Raw genomic sequence first — 19,765 nt, forward strand, 5'->3', positions numbered from 1 at the left:
GGAATAGTTGATGATTGGATAGTTGCTAAACTCACTTCGCTATTGAATCTACAGCTCCTTTTTGTCTTTCCTTTCATCAACAAAATGAATGTTCATTACTTTGAACAGGAGCCGTTTAACATTTGATTGGGTGTGACATCCAGTGGTCTCTTGCCTAGGCTATTCTTGAGCCGCAAATATACTATGGTTAATATGCATTATATTGCGATGGATTGTATTTTCAATTATATTTTAATGATGTTTACTACCGAATATATTTTATAATAGATTCAGAATATTTATTATTTAATTTATTCATTACTTATAATATTTAATAATTCAATAATGGTATTATCACTTAGAAAATATATCTTTACATTTGTATCACAATGATATAATATAATATTATTTTCATAATATACGTTATAAAATTATTATTGTTATTTAATATTATTTATAACTAATATATTTATTTGTTAATTAATATAATATTTTACATTACAATTATGCTATAATCTTATATATTGTTTTATATTGTCAAATATATCAGTATTATAATGGATTATAATATTATTATTCTTAATTATTATCATTGTATAATATGTTATTCGAATATTCATATATCCTTAAATTTGGGCTCATGACATATCCTCTATTTATAGTAATGATCACCTTTCTTACCTCATATTTCTTGTCCTAAAGAGAACCATCAAGAATGTTGTTAACAAGTGGACTCTTGGCATATTGAGCCTGTATTTTCTCACTCCAAAATGTTGCTATCTCTGAAATCACACAAAATATGGCTTTCTTGAAACTATGTTCTTTGTTCCCTTGACATGTTCAATTTCAAAGTTATATACTTGAAGCTTACTCACACATTTTTGTTGCCTCTCATTAAGATATCTCTGATTAAGAAAGTATATGAGGCTTTCATGATCTGTCTTGACTACAAACATTCCATGAACAAGATATTGTTTGAACTTGTTCAAGGCATGCATTATTATTAAAATCTCTTTTGTCATAGATGGAATATCCCTTTTCAACTCCTCTTAACTTCCTACTTTCATAGGCAATTGGGTGTTTTCTTCGCTTTAGGACGGCTCCAATACCTTCACCTGAGGCATCACATTCCAACTCAAATAGAGGTTTGGAATGGCTAAAATAGGGCTTGTGCCCATCGGTTGCTTGAAACTGACCAAAGGTTTGTTGTGCTGTTGCAGACCAACAGAAAGCTCCCTTTTTAGTCAAATACGTAAGTGGGGCAGTAAAAATTCTTTAATGAACCTCCTATAGAAACTACACAATTGAAATAACCACTTCAATAGAGTCAGGTTGGTTGGTGAGGGTCAATCAAGTATAGCTTTGATTTCATTAGGGTCTGCATGAATTCCATTACCACTAATTTCCCTTAGATACAATAATTCAATCATTCCAAGCTCACACTTTCACTCTTAGCAAACAAGGACTAAAATCCAAAATCCCTAAAACCTCATCCAAATGCCTCAAATTCTCTTCTTGAAGACCTGCTGTAAATATGTATCATTAAAAAAAATCAACACTAACTTGAGCAACTGATTTCTAAACACCTTGTTCAAAAAAAGACTGAAAGTAGCAGGTGCATTTGTCAACCCAAAAGCCATGACAAGAACGTCAAAATGGTAAAAGTGACATCTAAATTTTGTTTTTTCTATGTCATCTCTAACCCTGACATGATGATTGCTGAATTTCAGGTCTATTTTAGAAAAATAAACTCTCCCGTGCATCTCATCAATAAGATCATCTATTGTGGAGTTAACTAACAATTATTAATAGTCTTCTTGTTCAATTCCTCTAATCAATACACATTCACATAGTCCCATCTTTTTTCTTCACTAACACAGCAATAGAAGCAAAAGGGCTCTTTCTTGGCTTGATATGTCCCATCTTTAAGAGCTCCTTATTAGGCTTCTAAATTTCATCTTTGATTCTCTTAGGTTGCCTATATGGAGTAGTTATAACATATTAGGCTCCCTCTTCAACTCTATCAAGAGGTCGACGTGGAGGAGTGCTATTGAAGACCTTGCTGCATTTAGTAATCAGAGACTGTATATCTAGATGATAGGAAATATTTTCCTCCTCTGTACCTGTGGGCATGACCACACACTCTGTTGCCCACTCCATATGATCATATCTAAATGAACTCTCCATCCTCTTGAATGATACTACTCTGAGTTCACCATCTAATAAACCTCCAAGTACTACCTTCTTCCCCTGATGCTCAAACTTCCTCTCTAGTCTATCAAAATTAAAGAAAAATTCCACAAGCTACTTTATCCAGGTCATGCCGAGTATCACATCATTACATAGAACTCTCATCTTTCAGCTGATAATCACCAATCTGCATAGTCAGGTTCAAAATCTTGAGCATGCAAGAAAGTCTATGTCCATCTCCAGCCATTACTTTAAACCTGACATGCTCTTCCATTTGACATCCTCTCCTCACCAACCTCTCATCAATAAAGTTGTGGTTCACCCATATCAACTAAGGCTACTACTTGCTCTCCCTGACACTAGAGAGTAGGGCTATTGCCTTCTCCTCCTTATGTTCTTCCCTTTCAGACTCGTGATGATTCTTCTTCCCCTTTCTTGTCTCAACCAGATTGTTGGTTTGATTTTTCCACTGCTGTTTCCTCAGCTGAACAGTATTTTATTCATTGTGCCTTCCCATTTATTGCACATTTATGTCCCAGGGTCCAAGTCTATTTGAAGGTAGAGCATATTTTTTTCTTCCTTAGGTCATTGAGTGTCTCACTATCACTCTAGTGGCTGATTTCTTTGGCAGATCAGATTCTTTTACAAACAAAAAAAAAATCCTCTTTGTCCTTGTGCATTACCCCTATGACTGAATTTTACTCTCTGCATTTGTTGGCTCCATATCTCTTCCTTTCTTAATGGTTTCTTGTAAAGATGATGGATTGGACATCTTTATCCATCCCTTCAAAGGTTCAGTTAGGGCATCTATAAAAATAAATTATAGTCTTCTTCAAGAAACATTTGTCACCAAGACCGTTAAATGCTGGAAATCTGTCACATATGCATCAACTGTTCCCCCATGTATCAACTGTGTTAGTTCTTCAAAATGCAGTTCCGCGTCTTTATTGTGAAACTTTTCAATCGACCTCTCACTAAACTGTGTAGGATGTAAATGATCATGTCCCATTGTGACCATGCCATGTTGCCACCACTCGTGGGCAACACCATCCAAATGTATAGAAGCATACTTTATGGATAACTCTTCCAGCATCGGATTAAGGTTGAAGTATCTAACTTTTACACCCATTCTCTAGCTGTAATTTTACCTAAACCATCAAAATAAGGGAGTGAATATTTTCCCACATTCCTGCATATTTCATTTGTTGCTCCATGTTTCCTCTAAAAGTCATGTATTTCATCCTAAGATATATGTACTACACTCTATAGAGTTCATAATCACAAATGATAGTCATGTCAAGTAAACCCAATTCAAATGACCTATAGGCAGATAGTCATCTGATATCGATGGTGATGGTGATACTTTTAATGTGAGCTTCACTGTAATGAGCCATGCTGACTCTCAAACAATTGAGTTGAAGAATTGATTTCTTTTTTTGTTTTCGAGGTTTTGTAATTTTTGATACAACAATATAGCAGTGGCAAATTAATTCTTCAACAAACAAATACAACTGTAGATATGGAAAACGCTTGCAGGAAGAAAATAACGCCTAGCAGCAAATATAAATGGATGCTCAACCAACTCCAAATTAACCAGCACACAATTTGATATAACAATTCCCGTGAATCCCTTCACAAATTCCAAAAAAACCTCCAACAGCAAGAAAAATTAAACTTCTCCTTAGCAACAGTTAATACAGTAGGAGAAATAACAAATTGTATATCTCAACACAATTTGCCAAGTAATCTTGCAATAATTCTTAGAAAAATTGAATCTACAATACTTCAGTTGTAGATCACAAATCCTTATACTTCAACAAGGGCACAAAATCAAAGCCTCAGAAGTGTCACCAAGACAATAGAGAAAAATAAGATAATCAAATAATCGGATTTTTTTATCATCAAATGGGCTTATATTTATAATCTCCAAATGGCACAAGTTTCCCAAATAAACTTCACAACATTAAAATATAATAAAATGTCATTATAATATAATTTATTAATTGCTTTGGCTCCTAAAAATGGTCTTTTCCACCATAACATAATATTTTGACACACAAGGCCACTGTTTCTTGTGCCCATGATTTAAAACTTTTTGACCCGGTTCCAACGAGCCATGATACTGAGGTAAGCAACCTACAAACAAAAATGGCAACCTCGGCATATTTAGATGAATAATAATAATAAATCACCCATCTTGCAAAAACAATTGTAGAAGCATCATAATCGAAATCTAACAACACCAAAGTGATCCTGATAAAGAAATACAACAAATGAACATGACAGGGCGACTTACTATAAGTATAAATAGACGCTCTCTTCAAGATTTTTGGACCCCAAACCAAAAGCCTGACATAAAAACTGAGTGCATCACTCAACTCCTCTAACTCAACTAAGCTCATTGGAACCAACAATTTGACTTACTATAAGTAGTAAGTCCCTCAAATAGGGCCAAAACACACCATGGGCTAGTGGGAAGCCTATAACCTCACAATTAAGATCCTCAAATCCCACTAACACCTCATGAGGGTAGCGATAGTGAACTGACCAAGCCAGCAGCAGGAACCTGCTAAAAGTGGGGACATTATAGTATTGATAATTGATGGCTGATTGTTAACACTCAACAATATTGCTTTTTAACTTTACATGTTGATGTATATCATGACATTTGAGTTTATTGTTATTTGACTATTAATATGGTAGTGTATTTCATTAGCTATTTGACTATACCATAATGGTGTATTGTGAGCTACTTAAGGCTAAATATATGTATATGTTTCTGACTTTTATATGTTTTTGTATCAACGACCCCAAACCTAACCCAGCCCCAAAACAATTTTGACAAAACCATCAAACTCAATCCCAAACTGGTAACTTAGACTAAAACCAGTGTCATAAGAGAATGTTTTTCACATCCATATGTGCACAATCAATCATATTTTAATCACTTCATTTCGACTAGAACCTAACAGCCTCTTCAGAATACTCAAAATGTGAGAACAGCACTAACAAATATAAAATGAATTTTTTAATATCTGGATACATCCTGCACCCCTAAAAAGCAGAGGATGTAAAAATAACAAATGCTCCAAAACAGCAATAGAAGTATATAGTGGAGAAAGAATGGAAAGGGAGCATGAAGCTCCTCTCCCTTGTAAACTAAAGCATGCAATATGTAATCTCCTAAGTCTGTAAAGGAGAATGTATGTAAAATATATGAGTAGAAAGTATCAAATGTAATCTCCTAAACTTGATCCATTCCAATAAGGATCATAATTCAGTAATGTAAAGCCATTAAGTGAGGCTCTAATTGTATGTAAAGAAATAGTGATATTACTATCACTACCCCGCAATTTTTATAAGCAGGCATAACTCATAATAATCTGGACTTCTATAAAGTTTTGGCCTATACTGAAAGTTTACTTTACTTGGTCTTTAACCTCCTAATGCTCACACCGAACCGAGTTGTAAGATATTATATTTTTCTAATGAAATTATTGACTATGGCCTATTACACATCAAAACAAAAAATACTTGGAAACCCTAAAGGCTAAACTATTTAACTTAAATATACAAAAATTTAAACAAATCACATTACAAACTAAAAAAATGATAATATGCAACTAGCTCTAGAATTGAGTCTTAAATTGATTTGAATGAAGAACGTTTATACACCGCAATGCTAGATTTGATTATTTTGAACTTCCTATGATAAAATATTAGAAGAGAGGCAACAAAGAAAGGGATCTAAGTTCGAATCTTGAGACCTGTTCCGCATAGTAAGGAGTGAGTGCCTCCATCGTGCTACTGCTCAGATCCATTGCCAGATCATAACAGCGTAAATTGTTGTTAACCTTTCACACAAAACACATGTTATAATCAAAATCAAAAGCTATTGCTCTCACATATTATAGCCATTAAAATAGATTTTACCCCATGCATACTGAAAAACCAATCTTGAATAAACACATACAATTGCACATAGTGGTTCCAACCCAATCTCTGCAACTGGCTCCTCAAGCCTTTGGCGCTCCGCTGCTTGAAAATCTACCATTACCTAAATAATCCAAATACAACAGTCAGGACTTTTCTAACAAGATTCAATATAATACATTTATTCAGACAGATTAAGCCTACATATGCGACTTACAAAGCATACTAATAGCAACTCATTATTAGCACAGACCCATATAAATCTGGATTTGATTTGCATTGGTAGCTGTTACTTGCAGTACTTTTGTATTCGTTGCAAGAGTTTTCAGTCCATTCCCTGTAAACATGTATTTGATTGATTACAATTTAGTTGATTGGTGATCTTTCAATGTTTCCTTTCTTATTGTGAATGAATTCATTTTTATCGCTTGAATCCAAAATCAATTGTTGGAAATAACACAGAAAAGATTTTATCTATGTTTCCTTTCTTATTGTTCAAGGTTCCAATTCTGTATGTTTTATTGGCTCCAACATCAGTCCTTAGATATGACAGAGAAAAAAATTTACTGGAAAAGCTTCTCTAATAATGGCCTTAATTTTTAAACTCTTGCATCAGAATGTCTTGTATATCATGCTCAGGCTAATGAAGTATATTTAGTACGCTTGGATTCATTACAGATCGTTATGTGTACGGTAATATAGAATACAGATATGTTGTTTGAAGAGTCCCAGTCCTGAAATGAATATATGAGAGTGCAAAGAAGAATATAAAAGCACATTGTCTATGCAGGAAACCATTAAATGATTCTCTAGCTTCCACAGTGATATTGTAATGTAATGAATCCACCAAAACACACTTGGTAAAGGCAGTATGGATAACTGTATGCAATTTGAAAAGTCCCAGAAGCTGAAATTAAGATATAAGAGTGGCAAATAAACTACAAGCACTCATAGTCTTTCTAGAAAACTGTAGACAAATAGGATGAGATCATTAAGAGGAAACATCAGGGGATTAAAAAACCCCAAATCATGCAGAGACATATGCAACCTATTGACAACAAATTGGGTAGAACAATAAAATATTGACGATGCTAAACCGTAGTAAAAGGATAGAATTGCAGTATAACTGAAAGATATGATTATCTATCAGTTGTACAACAGCTTTTTTGGAAGTAACTTTGAAATAAATAAAACCTATGAAGCAGTAGAGAACAGTACAAAAACCAAACATCACAGCAATTACAACAAGAGATACACAGCCATGTATGCATTACTGACATGTCATCAACAATATGCATCATTGCTTTGTCCTGATAATCTGGAACAAAACGTTAGTGAACTCACATTACATTTCATCTGTGAAGCTGGAGGAAAAGAAACCAAGACCATTATGAAAATTTATTGCAAGGGATAATTTTCTGGAATAATTTAGAAGTCTTAATTTTGGCTTCTTTGACATTGAATTCCAATCAGGCATCAAGAATGTCCTTTCAACATTATGACTGAGGAAGAAATAGGACCTGTATTGACATAAATCTTCATCAGAAAATGTGTGATGTCAATAATGACCACAGAAAAAATGCAATACTTTCATCCATTAAGCTTGGATCCAGTTTCTTGAACTCATCAGTAGATAGTTCAAAAACTGTGTGAGACTGCCTTTCCTGTTAGACTACAATGGTTCCACATTGAGGTGATCTATCCCGAAGATTATGGCCATACCTTCCTTACATCCTATGATTTTTGATTAGCCTACAACATAATAAGCATTACCAAAGTGGCATTTGCACAACTATAATTTACAACGTCAAAACTCTATCCAGTACATGCAACTTCACTCTGACAGATACTCTTTAGTTGACTGCTATTTATAAAGTTCAGCAATGAGAACAAATTGACATCCCCTTCCAAAAGAAATAAAGAAGAAAACAATCCACGTCCATGCAAACAAGAACAGATACCTATACAGTATACATATATACCCTAGAAAAAGACAGTTGCGATTCTCACAAGTGACTTTCAATTAAAATGCTTTATTGACGGATTTATTCAAATTTGAGTATTGCAATTTCAATGCCGTACGTGATTCTCCATGATCTGTAAATTTAAGTTGAATGCAATTTCATTGCCATTGTTCTTATTTCATTTATACCAACAAATTAGGAATGTAATATAAAATTCACATAAAGATGTGCATGGGGCTAATCTATTAGGATACTTTTGCCAGTGTATACTACTATTAATCTATTTCTTCACAAAATGTTTCGTGCTCAAAACTCTAAGCTAAAGTTAAAGTAAGATGGCAGCAACCAAAATTGACATAATCAAATTAACACCAGAGGAAGAAACACGGATATAAAGTACAAAAATTGATCCACATGTATGCGTCCCCTGCCAAATTTCCCCCGCACTCATCCCCAAATTCATTTCCTTTTTTCGAAAAAAGGAGGCATTTCAAAAATGGTACTTTGAGAGCAGCAGGGTACGGGGGTATGGCTAGATGTTCCCGGGATGGCTAGAAGTCCCCTCCCCATCCAATGGACTTGTGGCCATCCCCTATGGATCAAGCCACTTTTGGACTGTAAATATTAAAAAATAAGACATTCATAATTTTTTTTAAAAAGGCCAGCTGGCCCCAAAAGACACCCAAACAACATTTAACAATAACAAAACCTAATCTAAGCATAAAATCACCAAGGAATGAAATAAAAAATCATTTTCACATTCGCAAAGGAGAAGAGCAGCGATAGGAGGACCAGCTGGGGAAAGAGTGAATAATACTTGAAAGAGGAGGTTATGGCATCAAATTTACTTGATTTAGACTCTACATACCATCTACTGATTATGGACAGCTATATATTATTGCAAATTTCTATGTTTACTATTTAGTAGTTTAGTTGTATGTACATTTTAATATTATTATGGACAGCTGATTATGGAGTTAGACTTCTATGTTATTGCTTACTTTGTTTACATTTCAATATTTTATGTCATTTTATGCATGAAACTTGGAGCGTCTGGGCACTTTTGCTATATGTACGTCATTTTTTTATAATGAAAGTATTTGAATTTTCTAATTTGCTATTTGTTGAGCTTTTAAACTGGCTATGGTGAATGGTTTATCAATGTTATGATATGCATGCTTGAATTCTATCTCTATATATATAAATTCTATTATTTTTTAATAGCCATCCACTGATGTCCCGTCCCCTAAATCTTGGGTTTAAGCATGCCCATACCAGAAACATGTCTGCATCCCTAGAACTCCATGGAACCTAGGTAAATATTAACTTCACTAAAATATAATAATATCTATAATTTAATAATTGATAAGAACAGAAACAGACTTAGAATGGATTAGAAGCGATCCAAATTTAATAGTATAATATTACAGTTCATAAACCTAGGTAAAAAATGCTAGGAGATCTAAATGTCTAGATTAAACACTTGTGCTAAAGGATTAAATCCAATTCAGATGGTACTGAATTTTCAAGTATTAGACAAGCAGGTTACCAACTTTATGAGGAAGAGCTAAAGAACAAGTTTACAAACCAAACCTCAAATTTTCCATTGATTTATTATTTAAAATACGAATGCATGCATGTCAAAATAAAAATAACTTGGAAGTGTTGAGCTGTATTTATAAAGCGCATATCTTACCTGAATGACAGAAAGAGCAATACGATATAACATCACATCTGTGCTGATAGACTGCACAATCTGCACTTGCTCACCAAGAATTCTAAATAGATCTACTGCTGCTGGAGTGTATAGCTTCCCATCTTCTGTCTTCTTTGGATCATGGACCTTATCAGCCTCCAATATGTTTGTGTACCATTTCTACATCACAAAAGCAATAATTTTCTACTCACATAATTGAATAACTTACTGCCAAACTATGGCCCTATGTTTAAACTTTGAACTGTCAAAATAATCTTTAGCTAACAAATAAGGCTATTACATGTTTACCTGCATTGTAGCCTGCATACGTTCAACATAAGCATTCATAAGAGGATCCATTGCACCACTTTCAGCACACACTTGGGCTAAAGATTCATCCACACCAAGTCCAATTAGGTGCTCCTGATACTCAACAACCCATCCAGTAACCTGAATAAAATTTTCAAAATTAAAACATCATTTAGTTACCACTTCTTAGATGTGTAAGACAACCTTGAAGCCAAGATCTCTCACAGATTTAGAAAAAGATATCATTTATTTCAACATTGATTTCCGTTATAACATTTGTACTCAGTTATATGAAAGAGATGATTAGGAAAATAATTGAAGTGTCACTGGAATCTCTTTCCAAGGAATGTGAACAACCCGCGAAAAAAGCATAAGACCAAGCATACATGAAGCCTACTTCTTAGCTGCACCTTCAAAATTTATTTATGATAGAATGTTGCTGCTTATCTAACCTTCAAAATCTCAATATTTGACAGCTCATTAGCCCTATCACTTAGCAATCTGAGCATTTGAATAAATCGTTCTGTGTAGAGTTGCACCATCAACTGAAATATTTCATATCTGCATCCAGTAAAATAATACAGTATTTGTCATCTACTATAAGAGTGGGATCAGGAGTGATGGTCCATGTTTGAATTTCAAAACACTGTAACTTACATTAAAAAAATTCAATAGAAAGAGTTAATAATAACCATATCCTTGTAATCAATAGAAGAATAGTCAATCAAAGACATCTGTGTTTTCATATAACGAAAGAATTTGATTAGCAAGGAAAGACAAGTTATTTTTGCTTTTATTAAACAAAGGAATGTTAAAATTACTTAACTGAATCACATGATTTTATTTAAGTAGAAAAAGTATTCAACTTTTCAAAGTCCAAGAACAAATTCCTTCCCACTGTAGAACTCTTTCAAGCTGCTCCTTCATATCATAAGCTTTTCATTACCTAGTATTCTTTATTTCAAGGATTGCATGAAATAAAAATATCACAAGCAGAAAAAATTAAATGAAAATTAACTGAAGAGTAAGAAGTCAGATTTTAATGATGGTGATAAAATGGCAACAATAGTGCAGTATTTTCTTCAATGAATTGTTTGCAAAGGGGAATTTATATGTCAATTAGACGACAAAAGCATGTCTTTTTTTCATTTTTTCTTAGGAGCTTATTCTACTGCAGACTGTTGGTTAACAAATGGTCCCCTTTGCATATTTCTTTGTGTTTCACTCTGATGCCTTAGTGATGGGAAACAATCGTTCTCAATAGTTGGGAAGTCTCAGTTATGCTGTCAGACTTACCTCCAAATTGCATGGTACAGCTCCCTTATGTATGTGATGTGCAATGAGTTTTGTCGGAGTCCTACTTAATGGGGGTATGCTCTTAACCCGAGAGCAGAAGAGGTGATATCCAAACCATCCATATCTATAGAAAGTTCAGGAACGAAATCAATCTGCAACTGAATTAAATCTCATCCACAGCTGTGAATGAGTTTGATTTTCAAATCCTTCCTCTAACTTAACATGCAACTATGATATTTCCCCATACATACTTCAATTAATGTGATGGATTAATTTCTACACATGCAAATGAATGATGAAATGAATGCAACCAAATAGCAGTAACATTCTAATTACCATTAACTACTAATTGAAAGAAAGATTCAACTTTACTTCAAATTCAAAGCCATTCAACTCAATTTATGTTCATTCATCATATGTAAAACATAAAGATAACTAACTAATAGAGCAACAGACCATGGTAAAACTCTCGAAAGTCACTCAATTGTGTCAGCAACAGGGGGAGAATTTCACACCAAAATTTGCCGATCCATTCATTGCTTTCCAAAATAATACATATAGGCCCTTCAACTTCCGGCCATTACAATAATTATAATCTTGGGGAAGATAGAAAAGAAGCCAAAAAAAGAAAGGGGAATGACACTTGTGCTTTTGGAACAAGCTAATGATTAAGGCTGAGGAGCTGAATCCTTTCCACTTCCATCATCGATTGGCTTGCCTTATGTGTCTTCATGGCTTCCAAAATAACCAAGAGATCTTCTATATTGGGAATTTGAATGTTATCCGAGCGAATCATCCAAAAGTCGTGATCTACAACTAGCCCTTCAATTGCGTTGGCTCAGATTTGTCTCTTTTTCAACAATTTGAAAATTGGCAAGGTGCACTAAGTCATCCATGAAATGCCGATATGTGATTTTCATGCGTTCAATATCAATGACCTCGCCTCTTTTGCTTACATGAGACTCAATGTGCAGCTCCCTGAGATATCCAAAAATGATTCCCTTCACTTTCTTCATCGACTCATGTACCTTCTCCAATTGTTTCTCATCCTTGACCATGCTCTCTCTTTCAAATTTGGGGGACCGCATCCAATGTAGCAAGGGCTCTTGGCCGATTGTTAAAATTCCTAGGCTAATGACACTTTCAACCTTTAAACCCATAATCTCATGCAACAGTGACATGGATTCTTTGCACTTATCCACATCTGACTTGAGGGACTCAAGATTGGTGAACATGATCTCATTCAACTTTACAACCTTCTTGCAAAGATTGCCTAAATTTTCAATCAAGGGTAGGTCCCTGGTCTTCATATCCTCAACCCATCCACAACCAATCTAGCCAAAATGCCTCTCTTCTTGCAATCTAGCGATCAAAGCCGTGTTCTCCTTTGCAGATGGGTCGAAAGACTTGACAGTAGAAGAGTCTCTTGGGAGGATTGCCATTGGGGTAAGTAACTATCTGATGTGTTGTGAGAGCTCTTTATTAGAAGCTTTCAAACGAGCCTTGATATCTTTAATTCCTTGAGCTCTTCCTCCAAATGTTGGTTTGTAAATTTCCACATCCTAACCATTGTGTCATGTTGGGGAGAACCCATACCATGTATCTACACATTAGAATTTGAGGGGGAGAGGGATGCCAAATCTCCTTCTCTTTAGGCTTGCACAATCTCCATGACTACATGACCTGTGGTGGTGTCTTTCCCAAGAGCCGCTAGGGTGCATGCTTTCTTCTCTTTTAGAACAGAAGCAAATGGTTAAGCTTCTTGAGCGATTAGGCCCTTCGAGGGAGCACTTTCCTCTGCTCTCTTCCTTTCATTCTTTAAGGTGCTCTCTAGCCATTATTCGGCCGCCAGAACATTCAGTGAGGACTGGAGGGAATCTACATCAAAAAGCTTTCTTGCCACCAGGGGAGTGGACTTCTTCTTGGAGAAGAAAGAAAATATGATTGTTTTAGCAGAAGCATTAGAAACAGGAACTTTACCTGGGTCTCCTTGGGTCTAAGGTGTCTCTTGTTGTTGCACACCATTGTCACTTCCATCAAAGCGTTGGCTACTGTCAGAACCATCCAGATTGATCACTTCCATGATTGCATCTTTCTCCAACTCTTGATCCTTCCCCTTGTCTCCTTTTTTATCCTTCTTTACTTCTCAGAAGGCTAGTCTCCTCCACCAATGGTTCGTGCAAGGGTCGATGCAAGAAATGTAGTGGTTGCAAAGCTAGTGGTGGCCATAGTAGGGAGAGGCCTGCGCAGGATTGGAGGCCAAGGGCAACTCTCCTACTCTATTCTTTCTGGCCTTGGTCCACTCTACCCACTTGTCTATTCTCTTGATGATGCCGCTCATCGGCACTTCCAAAGTTTGAGGTGTTCGTCCCAAGGGCGAGGTAGAATCAATTGGAGTGTCTTTGATCTCTTTTATGTATGTTGGTGGTTGCATATGTTGCCTGTCGTCTTCGACTCCTTCAACATCAATGTTTACCCTATCCATTTTTTTTTTGTTGAACTGTCAACCACAAGTAAAACCTCTGGTGGCACAATGTGCCCAATAATCTTTGAGCTCAAGGACATACCTAAAGCTCGAGCCCGACTATAGGTTGTCTTTGATATTTTTTATTGGATCGAACTTGATCCTTGACACCTCGTAAGACTCCATCTTGTACTTCTCCCTAAATGCCCTCAGCATGTTCTTGGATTTTGACCTTGATGCACATGAATAGGCTCCAACAACAATAGGAAAAGCAGTGTCTGCCTTTCGTGCATCTAAACATAGAGTGTTTGCTTCTAAAAAAAATCAGCAGAGCTCTACCAGAATGATCTTGTCATCTGGGTATCTTGGTAGCTCCCACGGGAATTCGTCGAACCCGACTACCTTGATATTGGAGAAGGGAACTTGATAAAATAACTGACAAATTGAGTGACAGCGGAAATACAATCAGGATCAATGTCTACCTTAGCCACCATCCCAATCTCAACTAAAAAAAGATTTCAGCTTACCAACATGGTTAGGCAATATTACTGTGAAGAGAAGGAAGATCGAATTATGACCAAATGATCTTTTTCCAAAGAAGAACAAATCCAAACTTCTAGTACGCAAGGCAAAGGTTGTTTCATGAATCTTAGTTGATTCAGAGAAAACCAAGCAAGTTGAAATTGCAGAACCTTTAGTGGACAAGCTGTCTGAAGAGCTTCATCGCTCAAATTTCAAGTTCACAAAAATTGAACTTGGAAAACAGTTGCGGGTGCGATGCACAAGATGCAGTTTCTACCTACTCCAAATGAAACAATGAACTCTAGGAGAAGAAGAACCACCTCAAGTTGGAGATTACTCACCTTCATGAGATTTGTAATAACCCCCATATGGAGGCTGTCAATAATTTAAAAATTAGCATCCATTACTTCGTAGACAACATAATTAATTTTAAATAGTGACATATATCTTATAATGCTTCTAGTAATTAACATGTTTCAACCTTGATTCCTTATTTTTCGTACTAAACTCACCCTAAGGAAAGCGTGGATTTACTTGTCATAGGGAGCTTGACACCATTATATCCTCTAGTTTTAGTCTAACTCTCCTTACACAACACCATCTATCAACTCCCAAGCATATAGCAAGAGAATAAGGAAATTGGCTTAAAATATTATAATCCTTTTGCATTATAAGTTAACTATATTCATATAGATTTCATAGATGCAAACATATTAATACTTCCTTTATATTATATTCTATATGCATACATTATTTATGTATATGTTTATATCAACATCATATACATATTCCCAATATATGAACCTGCATATTATATTCCATATCGCATATATGTATATCACATATTCCTTAAATCTCTAACATCAATTACTATTATTCTTACAATATCGTTTCATATTTGATCTAACTCAATTTAGATTAATATCTCATATTCCAGTTCCTATGCAATGTATTATATTTAGTTATGTGGTATGGGCAGGGAATTTCCTTCACTTGCACGATAACGCTCGAACTTCAAGGTAGACAATAAATTCCATTCTCGGCCATCCTCCTTTTTCTATATGACATCAGCATGATTGCTATTTGACCTTACCATATCCATGTGTGACAACTTCCAACCTTGGGGTTCAACCATGTGATTAGAAATTCTGCCCTATGAAAAGTCATGTCCAAACTGAGTTTGTACTCACGTGAACACCATTTGACATAGGAATTTTTTTGCAGATATTTTTATTATTATTAGCGTACGACTTTATTGTATTCAGGCTTTTTATTTGTAAATGATATAACTTGTTATAAGTGGTCCTTTGGGATTAGATTTATTTTTTTTGATAATGAATAATAATATTGACTAGGCTATATACAATTTGGTTTAATTATTTTGATATGTATTCAATATTAATTATTAAATAGCATGAATCCAAATCAAATATATCTATTATTAAATTTTGTATATACATTATTGGGGGTCGTGACAATTAACTCGTCCCCGAAATTGCTTGCCCTCAAGCAATTATTAAAATATTTCTTTAATGAGATCATGGTGTGTATGAAAATGAATTTGTCAAAAGTCTTTCTAGATACTAGGGGGTTCCTCTGTAAAACTCCATTTGTTTTTGAATCCTTCATGGGCCCCTTCGACATGTTTGCTCTCTTCTTCATCATGTCTTTCTCTTTTGTTCAACTTTCTATCTGTCACACTCTCTATATTGAGTATTGTTTTTATGTTAGGGGTTTGTTCCCTTTTGCTACATCTATGCTCTAGACTCCATTTCTCCTTACACTTATAGCACCATTTTCTATCCTCATTCTCTTTGGTGACAAGTGTGCCCTCATTCCCAAGGTTCTTGACATTTGAAACATAAGTTCTTTCTTTTAAGCTCTTCTTTTTCTAAGTGCGAGCCTTTGTGGAATTCTTCTCTTTTGCAGAAATTGTCTCTTCCATAGGATTCATCTCTTTTATAAAATGTCTCAATATGGCTATTTGTTGATCTATTGTCTAATGAAGATTCTAAATTGAATGTTGCTTCAAATGCATCCTCAAGATTTCCTAGTTTTAGTGTACTAACCAATTGTTTAAGTGGTTCCTTTAATCTGTCTATCCTCGTCCATTTTTGTCACTCGCGCTGATATTCTTTCAAACTCATTAATGTAACTTTCAACTATCCCATATTGTTTAATGTGTTAGTCTTTTGAAATCTTGAGGATGTTGTCTATCAAATCTTTTCATAATTTTTTGTGTAAATTCCTTATATGAGGTAATATTGTGATGTTCACAGGTGTTTATCCCATGGTACAACCATTCATGTGTTATTCCTACTAGATGGAGAATGGCGAATTGGAATGCATCTTCTTCATTCATGAGGTTAAGGTCAAGCAAGTGTTCAATGTTTCTAGCCAATCATATGTTATGATCTTTCCAATCCATCGAAGTTCGGCATATCCACCTTATTTGCTTTATGCTTGAGATCTTTAGTAACATATTTCCTAAGTGTTTCATTTCTTTTATCTTCACAAAATTCCCTAAATGATACCACTTCCCTATACAAGGTTCTAATTATGCAAAGGCTCTTTCTATATCCTCAATTCGGTTCATGGGCTATTTTGTCCCTTCTTCCTCTCTTGGTACCTCTCCCCAAGGAAAGAATGAGAGTTGTGGTATTCGAACCATGGAAGACGCGTTATTATTCTCCGAGTGGTTTGAGCTAGTATCTCTTATATGGGTAGGTTGACCTTTCAGATTATTACTGGTTGAATTTCCCCCATTTTGTAGTGCTTGGTTTGATTTTTCTATTTGACTAATCAAAGTTTGGTTTCTTTTTTCCATATAGGATATCATTTCATTTGCTATGTCGCCCATAGTGGTTCTTTTTATCCTTCCCTCGTGAGTTTTCATAAACTTCTATTCACAGGATGGTAGGATTATGCTCCGATACCACTTTTAATGACCCCTACTTGGAGATTGTCAATAATAAAATAATTAACATCCATTAAATAGTGACATATAAAGCTTCTAGTAATTAACATGTTTCAACCTTTATTTCTTATTTTCCCTACTAAACTCACCCTAAGGCATTTGTGGATTTACTATTCGTAGGGCGTTTGACACCAACATATCCTATGGTTTTACTCTACCTCTCCCTATACAACAGCATATATAAACTCACAGGGGTATGGCAAGAGAATAAGGAAATTGGCTTAAACCATTATAATCCTTTTGCATTACAAGTTATATATATATATATATATATATATTTCATAGATGTTAACATATTAATACTTCTTTTATATTATATGCTATATGCATACATTATTTATGTATATGTTTATATCAACATCATATACATACCCCCAACATATGAACATGCATAGGATATTCCATATCACATACATGCATATCACATATTCCTTAATTCTCTAACATCAATTACTACTTATTCTTACAATATCATTTTATATATGATTGACATCTCATATTCCGGTTCCTATGCAATGTATTATATTTAGTTATGTGGTAGGGACAAGGAGTCATGTCCACATACACGAGAAGGTTCTAAGTCGACAATGAATTTCATTCTTGGCCATCCTCCTTTTTCTATATGACGTCAACATGATTGCTATTTGACCTTATCTTATCCGCATGTAATAACTTCCAACCTTAGTGTTCAGCCACGTGATTAGAAATTCTGCCTTAGGTCTTCTTTGTTTTTTCCTTTATTAATATCCTTGGTGATCCTTTTTGACTTGTCTGATTCCCCTATAAATACAACGGCATGGCCCTATGAAAAGTCACCTCCAAACTGAGTTTGTACTCACGTGAACGTTCTTTGAGATATGAATTTTTTTATGGATATTTTATTATTATTATTAGCATACAACTTTACTGTATTCGGGCTTGTTATTTGTAAATGATATACCTTGTGTTATAAGTCATGTTTTGGGATTAAATTTATTTATTCTGATAATGAATAATAATATTGGCTAGGCTATATACAATTCAGTTTAATTATTTTGATCTCTATTCAGTATTAATTATTAAATAACATGAATCCAAATTAAATATATCTATTATTAAATTTTGTATAGGCATTATTGGGGTTCATGGAAAGATCAACAATCTTCACAATCCATTGTCACCACACCACATTCAGAACAGGTGAATCGGAGAGTTGAAGTGGCAAAGGCTTGATTTAAAAAAATCATCACAGAGGGAGTTCAGTCCATAAAAGACACACTTAAAGTTCTTGAACATCTCAGGGGTACTGAAGAAAGGCTCAATGATATGCAGTCTTCCTACAACCAAGAACTAAAAACCTTGGAGGAAGATCTAAGCATATGGAATAAAATGTCAAAGACTGACCTGGATCTCTTGGTCACATATGATATCACCCCATGTACATAAACATTCTATGAATACCAAGGGCTAATGGGTCATAAGGCGTGAGTAATTCAAAGGTTGATAACCAATGTACAAGAAGCCCTTAGATGCTACAATACTATGGAAATTGAAATGATGAATGATCTAAAGCAGATGGGGTGCAATGTGCTCACTAAGGACAATAATTTAGTAACAGAGGAAGATATGACTTCAGAATTCACTAATAGGGTTAATGCTGAATTTGAAACAGGTGATTTCGGAGTACAAGTGATGAACAGGTTCTCAACCAAGTTTTTAGTGAAACACCTATGGGAGTTTATTGATTCAGCATTTTTCAACTTTTTCTTCAAGTTCATTTAAGTGTTTTCAGCTTTGTAGTTTCAGAAGATAGGATGCATGTAATCCATTTACATGTAACCCAATTAAATGTACTTTAAGTCATGTAATACAATAAATCTTCTTTCTTAGTTTGACTGAGTCAAGGTGTTTGAGTTCCTCCCACATTTTTCTACATTTTTCTCTCACTCATTTGCCTATATAAAGGAGTTCCTTTCATTGTAAATAATTATCTTTTTTATATGCAAGAGAGCTCAGCCATTTTTGTGCAAACATAACTGTAATTTGTTGTACAAATCGAGAAAAAAAGGTGAATATAAAGAGCAATTTGTTTCATAGTTGTGTCTCTAAGTAATTGTGGTAGATCAATTTGGAAGTTGTGACTGCAATTTGTGTTTGATATCTTTAATTCATGTTAATCTTCTCGGATTTTTGCAGCAAAGTCAGTACGAGAAGCGATTTGTTTCGAAGTTGTTACTGTAAGCAATTGTTGTGATACAAACTAGAAGTTGTGACTATAGTTTGTATTGTTGTCTCGTATTCATGCAAGTTATTAGAATTTAGTTACTTTAATGTTTGTGAACTAGAATAGCTTATAGGATTAGACTTTATAAATCATCTACTTCTGGAAGCCTATGCACCCCAATAGTAGAGATTTATCTTTGAAGAATTGCATAGGAGTTTGTGAGCTTCATAGT

At 34.7% G+C, this 19,765-nt stretch overlaps 1 protein-coding gene across 2 annotated transcripts in view; it reads right to left on the reverse strand.

Annotated features, from left to right (window-relative positions):
* The window catches only part of SEC6, a 273,118-nt gene that overhangs the window by 77,713 nt on the left and 175,640 nt on the right, over positions 1–19,765 (reverse strand). For both annotated transcript variants that reach the window (XM_089814272.1, XM_089814273.1), the window contains exons 13-17: positions 10,524–10,632; positions 10,072–10,212; positions 9,763–9,942; positions 6,143–6,226; positions 5,937–6,023 (exon numbers count right to left, since the gene is read on the reverse strand). In XM_089814272.1, the coding sequence (XP_089670398.1) occupies positions 5,937–6,023; positions 6,143–6,226; positions 9,763–9,942; positions 10,072–10,212; positions 10,524–10,632 (601 nt within the window). The remainder of the gene's footprint in view (positions 1–5,936; positions 6,024–6,142; positions 6,227–9,762; positions 9,943–10,071; positions 10,213–10,523; positions 10,633–19,765) is intronic.

This window comes from Cupressus sempervirens, chromosome 2, assembly GCF_028749045.1.
Source record: "Cupressus sempervirens isolate cs-2001-9-10 chromosome 2, ASM2874904v1, whole genome shotgun sequence".
NCBI lineage: Eukaryota > Viridiplantae > Streptophyta > Pinopsida > Cupressales > Cupressaceae > Cupressus > Cupressus sempervirens.